The sequence below is a fragment of the Arachis ipaensis genome, chromosome B4 (genome assembly GCF_059453495.1).
Source record: "Arachis ipaensis isolate K30076 ecotype BB chromosome B4, ASM5945349v1, whole genome shotgun sequence".
Lineage (NCBI taxonomy): Eukaryota > Viridiplantae > Streptophyta > Magnoliopsida > Fabales > Fabaceae > Arachis > Arachis ipaensis.
The window spans coordinates 621,477-642,634 of record NC_142439.1 but is presented as its reverse complement, the minus strand read 5'-3'; the positions used below and the strand labels follow the sequence as shown (position 1 = coordinate 642,634).

The 21,158-nt window shown below is 32.7% G+C and overlaps 4 protein-coding genes across 6 annotated transcripts; all 4 read left to right on the top strand.

Annotated features, from left to right (window-relative positions):
• Positions 1 to 144: 144 nt before the first annotated feature.
• LOC107638382 (26S proteasome regulatory subunit 8 homolog A) lies at positions 145 to 3,483 on the top strand. Its single transcript, XM_016341618.3, has 9 exons — positions 145 to 548; positions 731 to 828; positions 1,248 to 1,472; positions 1,649 to 1,711; positions 1,830 to 1,993; positions 2,375 to 2,531; positions 2,723 to 2,821; positions 2,937 to 3,047; positions 3,168 to 3,483. The coding sequence occupies exons 1-9, from the start codon at positions 368 to 370 to the stop codon at positions 3,306 to 3,308; spliced, it is 1,239 nt and encodes a 412-aa protein (XP_016197104.1). The 5' UTR covers positions 145 to 367; the 3' UTR covers positions 3,309 to 3,483.
• Positions 3,484 to 3,959: 476 nt separating this feature from the next.
• On the top strand, positions 3,960 to 6,162 carry LOC148566428 (Plastid-lipid associated protein PAP / fibrillin family protein). Its single transcript, XM_088485434.1, has 5 exons — positions 3,960 to 4,535; positions 4,686 to 4,766; positions 5,117 to 5,203; positions 5,427 to 5,482; positions 5,576 to 6,162. The coding sequence occupies exons 1-5, from the start codon at positions 4,071 to 4,073 to the stop codon at positions 5,688 to 5,690; spliced, it is 804 nt and encodes a 267-aa protein (XP_088341560.1). The 5' UTR covers positions 3,960 to 4,070; the 3' UTR covers positions 5,691 to 6,162.
• A 60-nt stretch (positions 6,163 to 6,222) lies between these two features.
• Positions 6,223 to 7,775, top strand: LOC148566427 (uncharacterized). Of its 2 annotated transcripts, none has more exons than XM_088485435.1 (4): positions 6,223 to 6,927; positions 7,017 to 7,174; positions 7,243 to 7,379; positions 7,448 to 7,775. In XM_088485435.1, exons 1-4 carry the CDS (start codon positions 6,695 to 6,697, stop codon positions 7,616 to 7,618), a joined length of 699 nt encoding a protein of 232 aa, XP_088341561.1. In that variant the 5' UTR covers positions 6,223 to 6,694; the 3' UTR covers positions 7,619 to 7,775. The 2 variants fall into 2 exon arrangements, with proteins under 2 accessions (XP_088341561.1, XP_088341562.1); XM_088485436.1 differs by having other exon boundaries at positions 6,317 to 6,927; positions 7,451 to 7,775.
• Positions 7,776 to 16,068: 8,293 nt separating this feature from the next.
• Positions 16,069 to 19,465, top strand: LOC107638383 (DUF1666 family protein (DUF1666)). 2 transcript variants are annotated; one of them, XM_016341619.3, is made up of 5 exons: positions 16,069 to 16,278; positions 17,243 to 17,776; positions 18,149 to 18,553; positions 18,757 to 18,956; positions 19,043 to 19,465. In XM_016341619.3, exons 2-5 carry the CDS (start codon positions 17,341 to 17,343, stop codon positions 19,289 to 19,291), a joined length of 1,290 nt encoding a protein of 429 aa, XP_016197105.1. In that variant the 5' UTR covers positions 16,069 to 16,278; positions 17,243 to 17,340; the 3' UTR covers positions 19,292 to 19,465. The 2 variants fall into 2 exon arrangements, with proteins under 2 accessions (XP_016197105.1, XP_088340725.1); XM_088484599.1 differs by lacking the exon at positions 16,069 to 16,278 and adding an exon at positions 16,497 to 16,614.
• The last annotated feature ends 1,693 nt before the right edge of the window (positions 19,466 to 21,158 follow it).

Here is a 21,158-nt window from a genome sequence, read left to right as displayed (position 1 = left end):
TATGAAAGAAATATTTTTATCGAATTATTTTACATAGAAATATAATTAAAAAGAGAATGTTTAATTATGTGGATATATCCGATATCCGATCCAACATTAAAAAGTGCGGATATCATATCCGATCCGATCCGCGGACACTCGTACCAAAAAAAGGAAAGTAAAAAAAAAAAAGGAGTGCTAGTAGCACAAGTTTCAAATCAACCTTTGTTTTGTTCCCTTCTTATTATTGACATTCACTCCTCCTTACCGACCTAACAAGAGAAGAGACGAGACGAGAGTACGAGACCCTTTTCTTTGTCCTCAAATCGCTTACGAAGAAGCGATCCAACCATCCATTGAGAACCCCGTTCTTGCAATTGAAGTAGAGATGAAACATCCGGCGGAGGCTGCACCGGAGGAAAACTGCTCTGCCAAGCCAGCTGTCAAGCAGGGTGAGGGTCTCCGCCAGTACTACTCTCTCCATATCCATGAGCTACAGCTCCTTCTCCGCCAGAAGACGCACAACCTCAACCGTCTGGAGGCTCAGCGCAACGAGCTCAATTCTAGAGGTACCCTCCTTAGTCCTTACCCTAACCCTACCTCTACCCTTGCCCTAATCTATACATGCTTCTCTTTATTATTAAATAAAATTAATGCGTCTAATAACTATTTGGTTGGATTTACTGCTATAATTAATAATTAAGTTAACTAATGAAAGGCTGTGTATGTGGTTAATGGCAACTTTGGACAGTGAGGATGCTCCGGGAGGAACTGCAGCTTCTCCAGGAGCCCGGATCGTATGTCGGTGAAGTTGTCAAAGTTATGGGAAAGAATAAAGTCCTAGTCAAGGTCACGTCTCGCTCCTCTGCTTTCTGTTTATTCCATTATCGTTATCTTCAATTGGCATCTTAATATTTACTTCGATTCGCATGTTGTTTAAGATACCTGAATGGTTGTGCGTCATTCTGCTATAGGCATAAGTATCCTTTGAACTTGCACTCTAAATCATTGATGGACATACTCTTGTTCGAAATTTTTGTTCAGTTAAGGACACCTAAGCTTCGTCTGATTTGCATTTATTATAGATCTATGTTTTATCGCTTAAAGGTCCCTTTTTCTGGATTATGGAGTGTCGTTTTTCTGGTCTGCAAAACCCATCATGTCCTTGAAGAGTGTTGTATACGGATTTGGATTATTTATGGGATGTTTTGATTATTATAACTAAGCAGAATCTAGATGAAGTTCTGATTATCCCATTCTTTCTTCAGGTTCATCCAGAAGGAAAGTATGTTGTAGACATTGATAAAAATATTGACATTACAAAGATTACTCCATCCACAAGAGTTGCCCTTCGTAATGACAGTTATGTCCTTCATTTAGTATTACCGAGCAAAGTTGATCCGTTGGTCAATCTGATGAAAGTTGAGAAAGTTCCCGATTCTACCTATGACATGATTGGTGGCTTAGACCAGCAAATCAAGGAGATTAAAGAGGTGCGTAATCATATAAAATATATTGACTGATATGCTTCCAATATTTGCATTTTGTGAGATCTATTTATGCATCTTTAGCTTTCTGTTCATCCGTCACTTCTATCTTCTTTTTAATCCGTATGCACGTTTTTTGTATATTTATATTTTAAGTCTCATTTTTGTTATCAATTTTTCAGGTCATTGAGCTGCCAATTAAACATCCTGAACTGTTTGAAAGTCTTGGAATAGCTCAACCTAAGGTACTATCTCTTTCTGAGATTGTCACACAACGTACCATGCTTCCATCAGTATATTGTACTTTTTGTTCATTGTTTGCATACGTTTTTCCCCATTTGCTGACGATCTCATGAATTGCAGGGTGTTCTACTCTATGGGCCTCCTGGTACTGGAAAAACATTGTTGGCTAGGGCAGTGGCGCATCATACTGACTGTACCTTCATCAGGGTATCCGGGTCTGAATTAGTTCAGAAATACATTGGAGAAGGTTCCAGAATGGTCAGGGAACTTTTTGTTATGGCCAGGTACATTCTCTTCTTATCTCAACTTATGCTCATTGTGTGTTGCCCTTCATTGAAAGAAGAGAGAGGAGGGGGGGGGGGGGATATGTGCCTGGCTCCCCGTGGCTTCGCGACTTTGTGGATTGAATATGCTTCTGTTATTAGTAATGTTGTGGTTGTGAACTTTGTAGTTAGATGCATATTAATCTGAGAATGAATTTGACTATATTAATCCTTCTCCAATTTCAAGTAAGTGGCTGTTGAAAAGAGAAAAAATGGACTTATAAAGGGTTTTGCATTATTCTTTGATTCATTGGTTTATTGGTTAGTATGCTAGGAACTATGCCCTATGAAGACATGCTTAACCATATTATGATTGTGACGTAACACTACTCTTTTTAACAGGGAGCATGCTCCATCAATTATCTTCATGGACGAAATTGACAGTATTGGATCTGCTCGAATGGAATCTGGAAGTGGCAATGGTGATAGTGAGGTGCAGCGCACTATGCTGGAACTTCTCAACCAGCTAGATGGATTTGAAGCTTCAAATAAAATCAAGGTTATACAGTTTGTTTATGTTGGAGCTATACTGCGATTATGCATTCAGGAGAATTTTTTAAAACTAGCCTGGCTAAAAATAGAAAGCAGTAACATATAAACAGATATGTTTCACTCTATCTGACTCATTTAAGATATATGTTTATTTAAGCAATTTTATGAGCAAGTTCTAAAGAAAAATATGCATTACAGGTTTTGATGGCCACAAACCGGATTGATATCCTGGATCAAGCCCTCCTTAGACCTGGACGAATTGACAGGAAGATTGAATTTCCAAACCCAAATGAGGAGGTATGCATAAGTACCTTAGCATTTACTCTTTTATATACTTGTTCCAGGAAAGAAGCAAATAGACTTGCACACTCTGCGTTCATATCACTCCTGACATTGAGTTAATCTCATGCAGTCTCGGCTAGATATTCTGAAAATCCATTCAAGAAGAATGAACTTAATGCGTGGCATTGATTTGAAGAAGATTGCTGAGAAGATGAATGGAGCATCTGGTGCAGAGCTTAAGGTATGTTTCACGTTGTTTACGCTGCATTTGTCTGCCCAGCTGTTTGAGTGTTCTCAGGTGAATTGGTGCATTCATTTTAGTTGTCTCGGTCCTTTTTAATTTTTTTTTCCTGTTGTTTAGGCTGTGTGCACAGAAGCTGGAATGTTTGCTTTGAGGGAGAGGAGAGTACATGTGACACAGGAGGACTTTGAGATGGCTGTGGCCAAGGTTATGAAAAAGGAAACAGAGAAGAACATGTCATTGCGGAAGTTGTGGAAGTGATTTTTCTTTCATGTTTCTAGTACACTATCCTACAAAAACGGACAGAAGACATACCTTAGGCTTGTTTCAATTTACAGTAGCGCACGCTGTTTTTCATCTTGCTTATTATGTTGACCAAGTTCTGTACCAAATTATATTATTCTTTAAAGTTGAGTTCTTCGTTGTCGGTGACCAAGTTATCTTTCGATTTTGATGGCATGCTAAAAAACAGTGATGTTTCATACTTGAACAACTATAGACTAAATCGAGTCTATGTATGTTTTGCAAATAAGATTAGCGGATGATCCTTCCATACTTTGATAAAGGAATCGGGTGATGTAAGCAAGCAAACAAATTCAATATTAGTCATTGAGTTTTAACTGATTGTTGGTTCAACGTGTTAATCTGGTGTGCCAATTGAAGTTTTAGTCCGTCAACTGAGCTCAGAGCGTAATGTCATATCCGTATGCCAAATATTTTCCGAAGTACATACTTGTGTTTTAGTTAAGTGAGCATTTTGATATATCGTTTTGCTGGACAAAAAATATATACAAATCTCTTGTAAATTTTGAAAACTGAATTTGATTGATAAAATTATATTGAGACGAATTTGAAAAACTACCCGTAACTAATTTGTTTAATAATAGTAAAGACGGATAATTTTACTATTGACTTGTTGAGTTTTATAAAGTCAATTTAGTCTGATAGTTATCTTGTGTATTTGGTTGGAAGGCGAGGAGTGTGTGGAGTGCATAGTCCCTTTTGTCCTTGAGGTTTCAAGGGATGGAGTTGGTGTTCCATTCAGCATCCTCATCGTACCTACCATGGACAAGGAGAGGCAATGACAATGGCTGGCGGCCCTTGACATCATCAAGGCGATCCTGCAGGAGTAGCACAAAGCTGCGAGTGGCTGCATCTGTAGAGAGCAGGAAGATGGAGCTGTTGAAGTGCATCCAGGACACAGAAAGAGGTCTCTCCGCCACTCCCGAGCAGCGGTCTTCCATCGAGGAGGCTGTGGTGAGCTTAGAAGGCTACAGCGGGGGCCACCCTATCAGTCTGCCCAAATTGGACGGCACATGGCGCCTCCAGTATACTTCTGCTCCCGATGTCCTCATTCTTCTCCAAGCCGCTGCCACTCTTCCTTTCTTTCAGGTTGGACAGATCTTTCAGAAGTTTGAGTGCCGAAATCAATCCCATGGGGGTCTTGTCCGCAATATTGTCCGATGGAGTATTCCAACTTTCTTAGAGGTCCTTTACTCCTCATCGCCCCCATGCAATCCCTCAATTTCAATTTTTCATTCCTTCAACTTTCTAATAATTCCATATATTATTCCCATGCTTCCATCTTCATTTGCTGCTCTAGAGTAAACATTCTTGGTCTTGGTCTATTTTATACAGGAACAAGAAGGTGCTACGTTACTTGTTTCTGCCAAGTTTAAGCTTGTTTCCCTGCGTAATATCTACCTTCAGTTTCAGGAGGTAATCATTTTGGCTTACATCACCTACCTCTCAGTATTGGAGATACAGCTGTGTTAACTGTAAACATATCTTTTTTGCTTTTCTAATTCTGGGTATTAGAATAGAGCCACACACTTAACTCATGGTAGGAGGGTTGCCTTAAACTTATATGTTCTCTTTAGTTTTTGGGTGGACTATTATTGCTAATAAAGAAATTTAGGGTGGCCATACCCTCAAATTTCACATTTCATTACTTGTGATTTGGGGGAGGGGGGAAAGAACTCGACTAATCTACTATTGATGTTTGGTATTAATATGACATTCTCTTCTTGAGCTGCCATTACGGGGTTGTAACATCAGATGCCTGGCAGATCACGGTTCAAGATATAAATATTAGCGAAGAGCTGCAAGCAGTAATAGCTCCGGCGGTACTACCACGATCTTTTATAAATCTGCAGGTAATTCAGTTCATTGTTAACTCTTTCTGCTTTGTTTACTCGAGGCTGTTAATTTGATCTCACCAACTGATGCCACAAAGCAATGTCTCTCCCAAAACTTTGGTATCGTACTTTCGTCGCTGCGCAAGGACTAGTACAGAGCTCATAGTGGTTAACTAGAATACACAAACACGTTTCTTTTTGGGTTTGGTGTTGTAAGCAACATGGTCTGTTTGTCCTGCAGATCTTGCAATTTCTACGTGCATTCAAAGCGCAAATCCCTGTGAGGGATCCAGGAAGGTATATATCATGAATGATAACTAGGCTGAAATAGTTCCTTTGGTTATTTTCTTGACAAATAGATCTATGTGATGCATTTTGGTTGAGTTGTAGGGAATCAGTAGGAGGACTATACTACCTTAGTTATTTGGATGAGAATGTTCTGTTGGGTCGTGCTGTTGGTGGTGGAGGGGTTTTTGTATTTACCAGAGCCCAATCTCTGTACTGATATGCAAGTGGCTGGCCACATTAGTAGTGGCTTTTGCCTAACTGATGATGAGATTACATCAGATGTAATGTAGCACTATGCTCACTCTGATTCGTTTTCCTTCGCTTCTGAGTTATGAGGTAGATTTGTACGTACATATCTTTACTCATTCGTTGTATATTTGCAAACTAAGGAGAATGTCTGTCTTCAAATTTTCAAGTATCATTTTGAAATTTGAAGTGGGTAAACCAAAAGTTGGAGCTTATAGGATCAGCCTGGTATTCACAAGATTCATAATTTGCGCTGATGTCCTAGGAGAAGAAGCAATTTAAATTATGAGAATTGCCTGAATGCCCAAATTCATTTACAATTGGCGGTGGAGAAAACTTGATAGAATTGTTTGTCTCAATCTGTTTTTGTATTTCCTCCTTACAAGCAAACATCTATGATTTGATAAGTTCCCAGTTCAATAAATTTGCTTGCTGTGGTACTAGTATACGCTCTCAAATCTATTACTCTTTGACATCATTTTTTGCCATTTGTTGATTTGAAGATAATTTGTTGTAAGGACAAGACTTTTCGTATACTACAACTAGTGATCTGTGACAACAATAGCTCTCCGAGTCCATGTATTTCCAGATTGAAATCTCTCAAACTATAAATAGGAAAGACTCAGCAGCTAGACTCGAATAAAGGTGTCACCTCAGTTTTTGTTTTCAACTTGTAAGGCGATGTTTAATTACTGTAGAGCTACGTGAAAGATTCCATGTCAGACTCATGTCTTGCAATAAATTCGTTAAACTCGAGATGAGGTAGAATGGAAGCCCATTCTGATTCCTTATCTCTGCTCTATGTATATATGGACCGTAATATTCTATAATTTGAGTTGGGTAAGATGAAAAACAATTGGTTGTAAAATACGAGAGTGGTACGTCACTTGCTAGTCAGCAAAAGGCAACCGCTTTAATTGGATATTAGAAGAGGCAACAAACAGCAAGCAGCTACCAATCAAAAAGGAAGGGAAGATGGAAGAGGAGGAGGAGGAGGCGGGGATGGGGAAGTTGCCGGAGCATGTGGTGGCAGAGATATTCATAAGGGCGGGGGTGTGGGAGTGGCCCCAGATATCATGCGTGAGCAAGAAGTGGGCTTCCATGTTCCGCAGCGAATCCTTCTGGCAAGGCGCTCTCTCCTTCACTTACCCCTTCTTCGCCAATAATTCCTGGCCAGGCCCCATTCCTCCTCCCCCTCACCCAAAGAGGTAATCCATCACATCACGCACCTTACTTGTTTGACGAAATGCTTCTTTGCTATATACTCTTAGTTACTACTTCCTTCTTCTCATCGCAGGAGATTCATGGCCCTCTATATCACCCAACACCTCTTTGCTTCCGATCCTCACACGGACGAGGTCATCGGCCACTGCTACCTCTTCCTCAGGGACCAGCTTCACCTCCATCCCTCTCTTATGCCCCCTCACTCTGGAATCCTTCATGGAACCCTTATTGGTACGCCCTTTCTTGCTTCTTTCTTCATGATGATTATTATTGCAATAACATTCTTGTCATCTGAGCAGATCAGTTCATTGCTTGTGGCAAGTCCAGAGACGTAGCCCACGATCTTGCTTCTCGAATATGGCTGGCTGTTGTTGACAATCTCCATGAAGACCACCACACTTATTCTTTGCTTAAACGCCTTGCCCAAGAAGGGGATGTAAGTCCACCTTAGCTGCTTCAATTTTGCAATCTACTTCAATTGCATCTTATTCGTTTTATTTTCAGCAGATCTTTCTTCCATACCCATACACTAGATCTGTCAAAGTGCAATGGAGGGTGTTTGAGAAGCTTTTCACCGATTTCCGTGATTGCTTCAACAATCTAGATTATTATGATATTTTGGCATGTGCTAAAAGCAGGTTTCACCCTATACCATCTGCTTGGTTAGGTCGCTAGCTAGCAACCACAAGCCCATTCTTTTCCAAACATCAATTCTTGTTTATTCAGATCCAAATTGTAGGGTTTACTCTGCTCTCTGTAGCTTGTAACTTGTAACAACAGTTGCTGTAATGTATTATATTCTATTAGATCATTATCGCTAGAGTTATCTGCATTCTGCCCCGCCGGTTTTTCCAACAAGGAATCTTTTACCTGCATAACTCAAAATCTCTATTATTGTAACCATTAGTAATAAGAATAAAGTGTCGCATTATTTTGGATTCAATTTTATGAAGAGCAATGTATTATTATATTATTTATCAATCGTGCTAGGCATATATCAAAATTAAGTATTAAAATTAGTTATCAATATAAAATATATATTAAAATATAAATACACATTAAAAATAAATTAAATAATATATATTTATACACAAATATATTAGTAAGTAATTTTAATAGCTAATTTTAGTATATAAATAGTATTTTAATGATTTAAATATCTTGTATCTTTAAAGACCCATTTTTTTGTGTCTATAAAGACACATTTTAGTAGTATAGTATAATTTTTTTTTATTTTTTACGTATTTAATATATGGAAAATATAAAAAATATTATTTGTCAATAATTTTTAATAAAATGTTCATCCTTTTTCATTAACCTTTTCTATTTTCATAATTAACGCAATAGAATGATGTCCTACGTAATACGTATTAACCTAAAAGATTATTATTTTCACTTTTTAATTTTTATTCTTTCAATTTAATAAACATTTTGTATACTCACAAGTCACACCACTACCACTCTTCTACCGAATAAAATGGGGTCACATAAAAAATAGCTTTTCTCAGCCCAATTTTAGATCCAAAATAAAAAAATGTCCGAACTTATATTAAGCCCAACACCACATTGGCTTGGCAATGCCTTCATCGCAGCTCAACTAGATTTTGTTATTGAATTTTTTTTAATAAATTTTTAAAATTCTCATAAATTACAAATAACTACAAAAAAAAAAATTAACCAACTTGGGTTGGTCGAGTGGTTAGTTCACTCGTTCGCTTAAATAAGTGTCAGGGGTCGACAGTCCCTTAAATGGAGCTCAGATCCGCGACAGATTAGTTCTTAACCTGTCGGGTTTGAGGATATTGTGGGAAAAAAAATTACAAAATTTTGTTTTTGTTAGTATTTGTCTATTTGATAAATATTTTAACAAAGAATTTCTATTATTCCAAAATATAATAATATTAAAAGCCGAAATATCTTTTCTTTTTTGTTGTAAACAATTCCATTATTCTTCGTATGGAAATTTGAGAGGTAAGTATCCAAACCAAAATAAACAAACACAAACCAAAGCTACTTTTTTCGCGGCATTCTGACAATATTCTGGGTACGACTATACTGTCCTCTTCTACTATTCTCTCTCTCTCTCTCTCTCTCTCTCTCTGCCTTCGTGCTCCCCCATCCCATCTCATTTCATTAAAAAATTAAGCATTTTCCTATTTTATTTATTTTAATGTATCTTCGTTAACAGCCTTTATAATTTTGGAAGACTTTCACATATGCCATTGTACTTTACTGGCATACTGGTATTCTTTAATTTTTCACCGTGGATATAATGAATAAAATAAGTTGGTGGTGAAGATTATAAAGACATTTTTTTATGTGTATATGCATAGATGTTGAACACCGTGAAATGAGTACCAGCCATTTCGTTAACCGAAGAGTGGATTTTTTTGAAATGTGGCTTGATGCCCTTGTTGTACATTCAAAGCAGCTCATATTGTGGTGTTGTGGAAAGCTTAGTGTTAGACTTGAACCGGCTAAATATAGTGTTAGAAGCAGATGTCAATTGGGCTTGAGTTATTGGTTAATGAATTCTTTTATTTAAATAAAATAAAATAAAAATAAAAATAAAAATATAATTATACAATTTTTATAAATTAAATTTAATACATCTGTGTCTAATTTTTCTTATATAAATTATAGTATTGAATTTTAGTATTCATTATTAAGAGAATATTTAAATAACAATAGTATAAACAATAATTTTAAATTATTAATATTATTCATTGTTAAAAAAATATTTACTAAAGACATAAAAATAAAATAAAATAATACAGATAATGCATATTAAGATAAAATGAGTATTTTGAAGTGGAAAAAAAACACTCTATTCAAATAAAAGAATGTTTGAATACATAAATTTATTTTTGTATCCATGTGCTTTATATTCGGCTTAAATTCATGTAAGTTATAAATTTGTATGCTGATATTAATTTTGATATATAAAAAAAGTATGTCAAATTATTTTTGACTATATTACATAAATACAAAAATAAAAAATCAGTCACTAGTTATATAAGAATACATATTTAGTATTTATGAAAAAATTTAATTACCTGGTTATAACAAATTTGATTTTTTTTATGCTAAATTTGATTATTCAGGGGATAATAATTTCATTAAAAATTTGAGTAAAATAACACATATATTTATACATAAATATATATAGTAGTTGATTATTTATCTTTATAAAATATTTTTGCGTGTAATATACACAAATATATAATAATTATATTTTTGTCACATATTTTATTTTATTTGAATGCAAAATAAATATAATTAACAATAACGCCTTTTTATTTTGGTCAAGTCCTCTTACTATATTTGTGCCCAATAACTTTAGCCACATCAAATTGCAAAGGATGAAAAACGAAAAAAAAAAAAAAAAAAAGAAGAGAAGAAGAAAGAAGAGGAGCAGGAGGAGGAACTTATGATACAAAGATACGCATTATGTAAGTGAATTTTGTTGAATTAGAAGAGAAAGTATAGGGAGCCAATGAAAATTTTGTACAATGTGTACAATAGAGGTTTAGGAAGTATTAGAGATATAACCATTAATGTTACATTTTTTTATCAGGTTAAGCTTTTGGGATGAGTGGTTTCATGATATGGTATTAGAGCTCTAGATCCGAAAGGTCAAGAGTTCGATCCTTGGTGAACCCCAAAATCAGCTTAAGCTTTTGGGTCATGAGTGGTTTCATGACATAAGATGTTTAGTACCCGGATGGTTATTCTGAATAGTATAGATGATGTTCATTTTATTCATATTGGCTAGCAGTACTCGAATTAGAATTAACTTGTATGTATTAGGGGTGTTCAAATCCAAACCGATCCAAACTAAACCGTTCATCCAATCCGATCCAAATCGAAAACCGATTAAAACCGCACTAATTCGGATTTGATTGGATTCTATTTTTTGCAAACCGCTGGATTGGATCGGATTTCGGATCTACTTTTCATAACCGATCAAATCCAATCCAAACCGCACAATGTGCTATAATATTATTATTTTATTATTATATTTACAATTATACTTATAACATGTTCAATTTGTTATACATTTTTCTATTATTCATGTATTATATATTATTATTATTTAATAAATATTTTATGTTTAAAATGTTATTTATTTATTTATTTTAACTAACCTATAATTTTATTTCTATTGTTGTGTTATCATTAGTTTTTTAAGATATTGTTAAGACTTGTTATATCATTGTTGATTATTTAAAATTTGATGTTGAAACTTGTTATATGTATTTAATTTTTTTATTTAAAAATCGCAAATCCAAACTGATCCAAACCGCTTGTAATCGAATCGGATTTCCAAAAAAATTTATCCTATCCAAACCGCACCGCACATAAATTAAGCGTTCGAATCGGATGACTTTTTTCCTTAAAACCGAACCAAACCGCACTGCAAACACCCTTAGTATGCATAGTTGTAAAAATGGACCGGACCAACCGGTTCGACCAGAAAACCAGTGAATCGGACCCTATACCGATCCGGTCTGGTGTTTGAAATGTACAAGAAATCGAACTGGTATGAACTGGTCAAATTCAGAATGAACTAATACGAACCGATCAAACTCGGTGAGACGGTCTGACCGAACCGCTTGAGAGTGAAAATATTTTCAAAATGCTGGAGGTAGGGTTCGAACTCCTGCCCTCAAGGAAACAAAAACACTCCACAACAACCAAACCACTATATTTCATATTAAAATATATGCAAATTATAATACATATAGATATCTTTCATCAAATAGTTTACTTTTATTTAATTTAATTTAATTTTAATTATAAATTCACTAATTCTTAAATTAATTATATTTTTATTTAACAATAATTATAAACTCACTTATTTTTTTATAATTATATAATATCTATTAATATTATTTTTTAATAAATACTTGTAGTATATAATAGTATAAAAGATATAAACTAATTAATAAATTATTAAAATTTAAAAATAATAGTTATTTTAATATAAAAACAAAATAAAAATATTTATGATAGAGTAAAAATAATAAAATATTTATTGTTCATGTTCCATATTATTTTAAAATAACTTGATATTTTTAAAATGTTAGTAAAAATATGTATTTTAAATTTTAATTTTAAACTTTTGACTATTTTTTATTTTTTATTTACATAGGACCGGGTCAACCGGTTCAACCAGTAACCCAGCAGTTGAACCAGTAATCCAATGACCCAATGACCCAATGACCTAACCGGTTCGATCACCGGTTCGGTTCTGACAACTATGCTTGTATGACTTATATACCAAGACTTATTATATGTGTAGCAGTACTCTTTTTAATATTTAATAATATTCATCAATCATTACTATCAATCTTAAAAAATACACATATATAATCGATTACAGTTATACCATATTTTATCCTAAGTTATCTTTAATTTTATATTGTCCGTTCCCTTGACAAGAGCACATAGTGATGAAAAATATTCAAAGTTTGTCTATTATCCACTTTGATCTTTTGCAAGATTTGGTAAAAATCTAATATTGTGTTTGTTTAGAGAGACATGATACTGGGATAGAGATACTAAAATAGTTAGTCCAAAATACTTTATTTCGAAAAAAGGTGTATTTGAGAGTCAGTAAGCACGCGTCTTCAAAGAAAGATTTGCATAAAAAAAGTTTATGGCTAGAAATGCGGGACAAGTGTCAAAATTATCACGTTTGTTCAGCAAGCTGCTCGAAATGTTAAATCAAAGGGTCCAAGTTTCGAAAGCTATTCCTGGTGGTTACTTTTGTCAAGCAAAAGAAGCAAGAACGTTTACTGATGAATTAATGAACTTGGAGGTTACATTTCAACCCAATTGGTGGAAGATTCTTATAAATAAGAGAAGAATAGAAGGAATAAATGTTGGAATTTTGTTTCAGAAAATACTCAAGCACACTCATATCCCAGCGACTTACTGAGTTTGCGTTCGAGTTACTTTTCTGTAGGATTCTTTCCACTGTTTTAACTTTTTTATTTACACTTTCTGCAAATTTTACTTTTCTTGCAAGTTTATCATTCAAGCAATATTTATTTTCTCTGTTCAAACTTTACATTCCAGTATTTTTATTTTTCATTTCAAAAGTCCTTTGATCTAATGGAGGACATTTTACTGTTTTATTTAAATTCAATGCAATTCATTTCAAATTCAGTCAATTTATTTTCAAAGTCTTTTATTTATTTTTTCATATTTCCTTAAGTTTCTATTCAATCGAAAGGTTTTTGATGCACTATAAGAAAATTGGTACTCACAAAGATGAGTAAGTTTTGCTCCCAGATAATAGATATCGAATCACCTTCGATTTGCTAAAAATTGATAAAATATATATAAAATTGTGTTTGACAGAAGAAGAGACATGGATAGAAATATTGTATTTAGAGACACTGAATTAGTATATTTTGTGTCCATCCTGACAGAAAAAATATGGAGACAATAACAAAAGACACAACTTATTTTTTATTTTTTTTATTATTCTTATAAATTTTTTATAATTATATTTTGAGTAAAGTATCGTTTTTGTCCCCAACGTTTGGGGTAAATCCTATTTGTGTCCCTAACGTTTAAATCGTCCTATTCATATCCCTAACGTTTGTAAAAGTGATTCAATGTTATCCTGCCGTCAATTACACATCATGAGCGCTTTAGTTTGAGTTTTAAAAATATCTTCTTGAAGTTAGAATACAAATGTCTGGGATGGAATCGATGATCTACTCCGAAAAATAGCTCATCAAATGTTGAAACTAATTCCTACAATATTTACATAATTCACTTTTCTAGGGGACATAATTGAATCTAAACACAAATAGTGGGTATAATATTAAAATCGAACACATCCAAGTGAGACCTAATTGAGAATGAATACATCCAAGTGAGAATAATTGAAAAATATAATCTGATTTGTTAGTATAATTGATAGTAGGATAACATTGAATCACTTTTATAAACATTAAGGATACAAATAGGACGATTTAGTGTGTGTTTGGATTACAGTTTACAAACGGGAGTTTGAATAAAATTGATTTTGCAAACTTGATTTTGATGAAAAGTAGGTTTGTGTTAAGGTGATTTATGTTTGGCAATTTTTACATCAAAATGAATTATAGTAAAATAAATGTTGTTTGGATTATACTACTCAAAATCACTTTTAGATAAAAAATTACTAATAGACACCAACTTAAAAATAATTTTTGTATATTATCTTATCATTTTAATTTAGATATTTGAATAGATCTTATTAATTAATTTTATAATAAAATTAATATTTATACAATAAAATAAAAATAATATATAAAAATTAGCAAAATATATTTTTAATTAAAACTAACAAAATATAAATTTTAGAGAGTACTAAGAATAATAAAAAAAATTAAATATTTATCTTGATAGTAATTGAAATAAATTAAAAAAATTTTATGATATTTTTTATATAGTATATTTTTAATACTCTTAATACTCCTTTTTAATATGCTATAATTTATTATTATTATTATTATTTAGAATTAATTTTTTGTTTAATTTACTTTACCTAATAGAATCAATAAATCATATTATAAAAATAGGGGTGGCAAAACGGGTCAAGCCCGTCGGGTCAATTCGCTAAACCCGCTAAAAAAGGCGGGTCGGGCTAGGATTTGGAGCCCGCCAAATTAAAAAAACCCGCCAAATCCGCACCGCCAAATTGGCGGGTTTTGGTGGGGCGGGGCGGTCCGAAGATTTTTATTTTTCTTTTTTTATTAAATGAAAGAGTGATTACTATTATAAAATTAATAATTATAGAATTTTTCAACACTTTTTTTTTTCATTTTTGTTTTTATTCTTCTTTTAGTTATTAACTTTATTTATTTTATTTTACAATTTATTATATATGCTTAAATTATGTGACTTATTTTTTAAGATAAAGATGATTCTATTGACAAATAATATTTTGAACAATTTTATTGAAGTTAAAAATTAAAAAAAATAGTAAAAAAATTATATTATAATATGACTATTTTTTTATTTGTATTTAATTTTTTAATTATTATTTTTTGGTTAATTTTAATGAATTTTATTTTTCAAAAAAAAAAAACAAGCGAGCTAGCCCGCCAACCTGCCAATCCGCCATAAAGCGGGGCGGGCTAGCATTTTGAACCCATTTTAGTTGGCGGGGCGGGCCTATGCGGGACGGGCCGATCCGCTTTGCCACCCCTAATAAAAAGATAATAAAAATAATACAAAAAATTGCAATTATAAAGTGTATAATATCAAATAAATAATTAATAAAAAATAAAAATAATAAATAATAAAAAAAAGAGAGTTCATGTAAACAAAAATAATAAGAATTTCATAAATAATATAATAACATGCATAAAGGATAAAGTTGGTAAAAGATAAATAAAGATAGAGTATTGATAGCTAAAAGCCCGTTGGTGAAACGCAGAAGCTCAAAATTGTAGCTTCTTGTAAACGTGGTTTTGAAAGTAAAATCACTTCTACGTTCATGGATCAAAAGTTTACCAAACCAAAAATTGAAGCTTTTAAGAAGGTTAAACGTACTTCTTCTCCTGTAAGTTATAACGCGTTTGCCAAACACACCCTTAAATGTTAGGGACACAAATAGAATTTACCCCAAACGTTAAAGATAAAAATAATACTTTACTATTATATTTTTTATTATTATATTTTTCATTTCAAATTTTTTAAATAAAAAAAATTAATTTTTAATTTATTTTAATTTATTACCAGATAAAATATAAAAATATAAAATTTTATATTTCTGTCTTTTATATTTTATTTTTATTATGTTGTTTTATCTTATTTTAAGAAACACGTAGCCTAAAAGAACAAATGGCCCATCCACTCTAACAAGTAACCATTAGCTCAAGCCACTTTCACTATTATTGGCTATACTTGGCTAAAACAAGCTGTTCACGGAATCTAACCTTTATGTAATTTTAACTTGCAAAATAGGGTTGTTTTTGGTATTTTCAAACACACACTACGACAAAATAATGACCATCAACCGAACCGTACATGTCATATCGGTATACCAATAAACTAATTGGCACATGTGAAAAGTTTCCTATAATTTTTTTATTGGAAAGTAAAATATCGAACAAAACAAAACAATCGGAGTGCTGAGGACAGTGCTCACATTTATTGCATTTCTTTTTTTTGAAAAACATTTCTTTTATAGTTTCAAACACTGCACTCACTCACTCAAGTGACTCAACTCTTCCCTTCCTTGTCTCTAGGGTTTCCCTCTGCAATTTCAGCTCTTCTGGGTCTTCTCATGTGCCACATTCATCTTATCAAGCTTCCTAACTCCTTAGGTTTGTGTAGAAACACAATATTCCGAGTATTTTCTCTTCTGCTTTTTAATTTTTGTGGCCATTTCCATTTCTGCATTGCATGTAACTTTTGATCCTTATTTTGTCCATTTCTTCACTTGCTGCTTCCTACATGTGCCTTTTTTTCTTTTCTGAGGTTTTTTATTTTTTATTTATTTTTTTACTTAAACAGAAGTAGAAAAGAAGCAACTTATGTGTATCTGAGATCATCCTCATTGTCTGTGACTCTATGCTCCCAAATAATAATAATAAAAATGTTTTCTTTTCTTGTTTGATGTTTAATGGACTGCAAAACTTGAACATAGGAAGAATGTGCAAGTAAGTACGCATTTTGAGAATAGAATCACGAGTTTCTGATCTCTCTGAGTGCTCATTGCTGTTCTCACTGTTATGCCAAAACTGCGTTTTCTATTTCATTTCTTAATCCGTGATGCTCTTGGCAATTTTAGAAGAGGTTCAGATTCAGCTGAAAATTCTTTCCTTTTCACCAACTTTCTATTAAGCGGGGGATTTAATACTCTAGCCTTTTCTCCCTCCTTCAAAAACTGCAAATTTTTGCTTTTTTTTTTTTTTTGGTTTTCATCTTCCTTGTTTCCCAATGGATACTAGCAGTAGTTGTTCTCCGATCCTTGCGGTTTATCTGAATCGAAAGGAATGACATTTACATAAAGCTAGGTATATGCTTGCTTGGCCACTAGATCACTCACTCACGTGTTGAATCTAGCAGCTCAAGGTCCCCCCCCCCCCCTCTCTTTCCTTTTTTTTTTTGGTACTGTTAGTGTTTGGCTTTAGAGCAAGTTGAAGGTTCTTTTCTTTTATGGCTCCACAGTCCACAGAGCTTTATAATTAACTGCAGCTTGAAAAGCAAAGCCCAGTGTTTATGCTACATTACATTATGACATTGTTTGTGTTGTGTTGCTCAATCTGTCTTTCTCTTTTTTTGTAGGTTTTGATCTAAAGGATATGGAAGACTGGGTTCTGCTGGAATAGTTTTTTTTTTTTTTTGGGTTTTTTGTTGAGACTTGAGAGGCAAAGTGTTAACGCATGGATTTTTTGAAGATCAAGAAGTTCAGAAAATCTCAGAAAGCAGATGGAGGAAAGGATCTGGTGAACAAGGACGTGCTAGAGCCTGAGGAACCTAAACCTAACTCTGGCGGTCCTGATCAGTGTAAATCTGTGAATGCAGATCCTGTGGCGGAAACTGAGGATGATGATGATTTTATTACAAATGAAGTAAAGAGAAGGCTGAAAGAGTTGAGAAGAAACAGTTTTATGGTGTTGATTCCAGAAGAAGATTCGTGCCCTGAGGAAGGGGAGGATGAAGAGGACGAAGGAGAGACAAGCTCCAATGACTGGAGAGATGTGGAAGCAGAGGGTCAGCAATGGTGGCGTGGCTTTGATGCTGTATATGAACAGTACTGCGAAAGAATGCTGTTCTTCGATCGGATGAGCACACAGCAGCTTAATGAAGTTGGCAAAGGTAGCTTTCAGTTGTTCCTGATTGCCAATGGTAAAATCATGTTTAAGCTTCATATGCATATATCAGTATTCAGTAATAGCTGGTATGCTGGCATTTTCTTAGCTTGGATTGAGCATATATCTAGGTTTAGTTTGGCTTATTACTTAAAAGTGGGAGTTGGTTTTCATCATCCAGAATTTCTGAAAAATGTGTAGACAAGTTTCTCTCTGATTAAAAAATTTAGACTTTGTTGTTTTGACTTGTAGTAAATATATGTTTGAAGGTGGTCTTGAATTGATGATGATCCTTTTACCACCTACAAATTCCAATTTCTAACTAAATATGCTTTTTTTTTTGTATGTCTTTAAAATCATTACATCCTCATTATGTCAGGTCCACAGTATCCTTCAACTCCGTCACCAAGATCTGCATCAAGGAAGTTGGCATCTCCCCTTCGTTGTCTTTCCTTAAAAAAATTTGAAGGTCCTGATGATGAGACTGAACATCTTCAGCAGCCAGAACATGATCCCTACCAGGATATTGAAACAGCATATGTTGGTCAAATGTGCTTAACTTGGGAGGCACTCCACTGCCAATTCTCCCATTTGAGTCACAAGATATCTTGGCAACCTGAAAATCCTACGTGTTACAATCACAGTGCTCAGCAGTTTCAACAGTTCCAAGTTCTATTACAAAGGTTTATTGAAAATGAGCCTTTTGAGCAGGGCCTCCGGGCCGAAATTTATGCTCGAACTAGGAACACTTTGCCTAAACTTCTTCAGGTTCCTAATATACAGGGTAACTTTACTGTGAATCATCATGAGTGTTGCTACAGCTATTACTTACAAGGGGAAATGTTAATTTTTCACATGACAAGCACATGATATTGTCTAATGTCACATGTCTTATTTTTGTCCCACATTTTAGATTAATGATGAAATGTCAGTTGTCATGTTAGAATATGTCGGATGTATCATCAATTTTATTATGGTTGTGTTCAGGATCAGAACATGAATTCATAGATGAATCAGACTCGAGAGTTCTGGCTCCTGATCTTGTGAAGATAATTGAAAGCTCTATCCTAACATTCCACCAGTTCCTGAAGAGGGACAAGAAAAAGTCAGGCGGGGTCATCAACCTCTTTGGAAATCAGAGCCAGCTTGCAACTCCTCTACACCAGGTTCAGTCTACTCTTGAGAAGGTAAAGTCATATATATATATAGATCCTTTGGTGACATCAATTCTAGTTGCCTACTTAACATACACTAAGTTGTTTTGTAAATGCAGAAAGTGTTGAAGCTGAAGGAAGTGCGTAGAAAGAAGAAAGGGTGGAAAAAGAATAGTTGGCCGGAGAAGCATGAGGACATTCAGCTGTTGCTTGGGCTGATCGACGTGAAAATCCTGTCGAGGGTTCTGCGAATGACGAGGATGAGCAGAGAACAACTGTTTTGGTGTGAGGAGAAGATTAAGAAACTGGATTTTTTATCAAATGGTAGGTTAGAGAGGGATCCTTGTCCAAGTCTCTTCCCTTGCTAGTAATAGTAATGGAGACTCTCATGTATTAATTCATGTATGTACCAAACCATTGTTCTGCTAAAATTGTGAGTATTGTGTGACAGTTGGTATAACATAGTCTTCTTGTTAAGGAGGATTTCGTCATTCTTGTTGCTCCTTAGACTTAATCCAATCTTACCATTTTCACTTACAACATTCAATTTTCGTATAGTATTGTTATTCATAAGTGACATTACTTTATTCAACAAGAGACCTGCTACACATACAAGTCTTTTTGACATACAAGTTTATATAAGTTAATCCTAATTCAATAAAATCCACTTTTATAATGCAAGGAAGAAGAGGAAGAGTTTTGAATTATATAAAACTTATCAATACACATACATAAAAAATTCTTAAACAATACAATATAAATGACTTGTATAAACTTGTGTGTGTAAATGACTTGTATGTAGAGAATAATCCATTCAACAACTTGTTGGAATATTTTCAAAAGTTATTTAAAAGGAATGAGAAAATTTAATTTCTTGACTATTTTTTCAAATTTTTTTTACTTACAAAAATTCGTTTAAAGAGTAAAATGATCAAATATGGAAAATGGAAAGAACTCGTTTTTCATGTAAATTGTAGACATTTGTATTTTTTTTTTTATATTTTATGTATTTTGTCAAATTAAAACCATTTTTAAAGGATTAAAATATCTTTTCTTCTGATAATAATTAAAGAGTTAGTTAGTTTGTAAAATCATTTGTTATTTTTATTTTCTTTTTGAATAACAGTTGTGATTAATAATTAAAAAGGAATCAACTAACTTGTGTTTTAAGGACACATTTTAATAGTATAATAATTAATATATAAAAAGGTTCCATTTTCAATAATTTGTAATAAAACTTTTTTTATGATATTTTTAACATATACTTTTAGAACATAAAAATTACTAAAATTCATTAAAAGAAATTATTTACATATAATTGTCATTTTTATAAATTATCAATGTTTTCAAAATTAGTTTATATTTATAAAAAAATATATAATTTTATATATCAATAAATATTTAAATTTATTTTTATATTTATATTTATTATAATATTTTAATTTTAAAATTATTTTTATCAAATATAATTATTATTTATACTTATTAAAAGTTAATTTCAGTTTGATTTATTAGAGAAATAAAAAATGCTACTATAAATTAGACTGTTTTCTTTAATTGTCAATATTTGGTAGGATTTGCAAAATAAATTTTATCTGAATAATATGTGTATGATTTTCGAGGCTAATTTTTTTATACATGGATGATTTTAATATGAAATACAAAAATTTTATACGGTTATGATAATAGTACAAAATATCAATAACATTTTGTAATAAAAATATATTTTAATTTATTTAATTTCATTTATTTACAATATAATTTATGATAAATTGAAATTGAACAATAAAAAATATTTTATCTTTTATTTAATTTTTATTGTAACAAAAAAAATTACTCAATTTTATTTATTCACATTATAATTTCATTAAAAAATTAATTTATTAATAAAATAAATAAAATTAAAATATATAAAATTAAATTAAACATTCTAACACATATATAAAGTTAAAGAAAATATAGGGAGCCAATGTAATATTTGTACGATATATATAATGGAAATTTAGAAATGTCCGATTCAGTATTAGAGATATAATTATTAGTGTAATTTTTTTTCATCAGCTTAACATTTAAGACTCTAAATCTTAAAGATCAAAAATTCGATCTTGATAAACCTAAAATCAGCTTATACAAATATTCCATTAACTTCCTAGGACGACTCATCAAGTTATTTATCCGGGGGTTTGGTCAAGTATTTGGCTTTGATTTTGATTATTCTTTATTCTGGGTTTGAAA

What these genes read in the sequence shown, in the direction of transcription:
- LOC107638382 (XM_016341618.3), top strand. Translation starts at nt 368, where the DNA reads ATGAAACATCCGGCGGAGGCTGCACCGGAGGAAAACTGCTCTGCCAAG. An exon ending in TTGGAATAGCTCAACCTAAG is followed by an intron (nt 1,712 to 1,829) that starts GTACTATCTCTT and finishes CATGAATTGCAG; the next exon opens with GGTGTTCTACTCTATGGGCC. An exon ending in AAGCTTCAAATAAAATCAAG is followed by an intron (nt 2,532 to 2,722) that starts GTTATACAGTTT and finishes TATGCATTACAG; the next exon opens with GTTTTGATGGCCACAAACCG.
- LOC107638383 (XM_016341619.3), top strand. Translation starts at nt 17,341, where the DNA reads ATGGATTTTTTGAAGATCAAGAAGTTCAGAAAATCTCAGAAAGCAGAT. An exon ending in TCAGGTTCCTAATATACAGG is followed by an intron (nt 18,554 to 18,756) that starts GTAACTTTACTG and finishes GGTTGTGTTCAG; the next exon opens with GATCAGAACATGAATTCATA. An exon ending in TTCAGTCTACTCTTGAGAAG is followed by an intron (nt 18,957 to 19,042) that starts GTAAAGTCATAT and finishes TTGTAAATGCAG; the next exon opens with AAAGTGTTGAAGCTGAAGGA.
- LOC148566427 (XM_088485435.1), top strand. Translation starts at nt 6,695, where the DNA reads ATGGAAGAGGAGGAGGAGGAGGCGGGGATGGGGAAGTTGCCGGAGCAT. An exon ending in CCTCCCCCTCACCCAAAGAG is followed by an intron (nt 6,928 to 7,016) that starts GTAATCCATCAC and finishes TTCTCATCGCAG; the next exon opens with GAGATTCATGGCCCTCTATA. An exon ending in CCTTCATGGAACCCTTATTG is followed by an intron (nt 7,175 to 7,242) that starts GTACGCCCTTTC and finishes TCATCTGAGCAG; the next exon opens with ATCAGTTCATTGCTTGTGGC.
- LOC148566428 (XM_088485434.1), top strand. Translation starts at nt 4,071, where the DNA reads ATGGAGTTGGTGTTCCATTCAGCATCCTCATCGTACCTACCATGGACA. An exon ending in GATCTTTTATAAATCTGCAG is followed by an intron (nt 5,204 to 5,426) that starts GTAATTCAGTTC and finishes TTTGTCCTGCAG; the next exon opens with ATCTTGCAATTTCTACGTGC. An exon ending in CCTGTGAGGGATCCAGGAAG is followed by an intron (nt 5,483 to 5,575) that starts GTATATATCATG and finishes GTTGAGTTGTAG; the next exon opens with GGAATCAGTAGGAGGACTAT.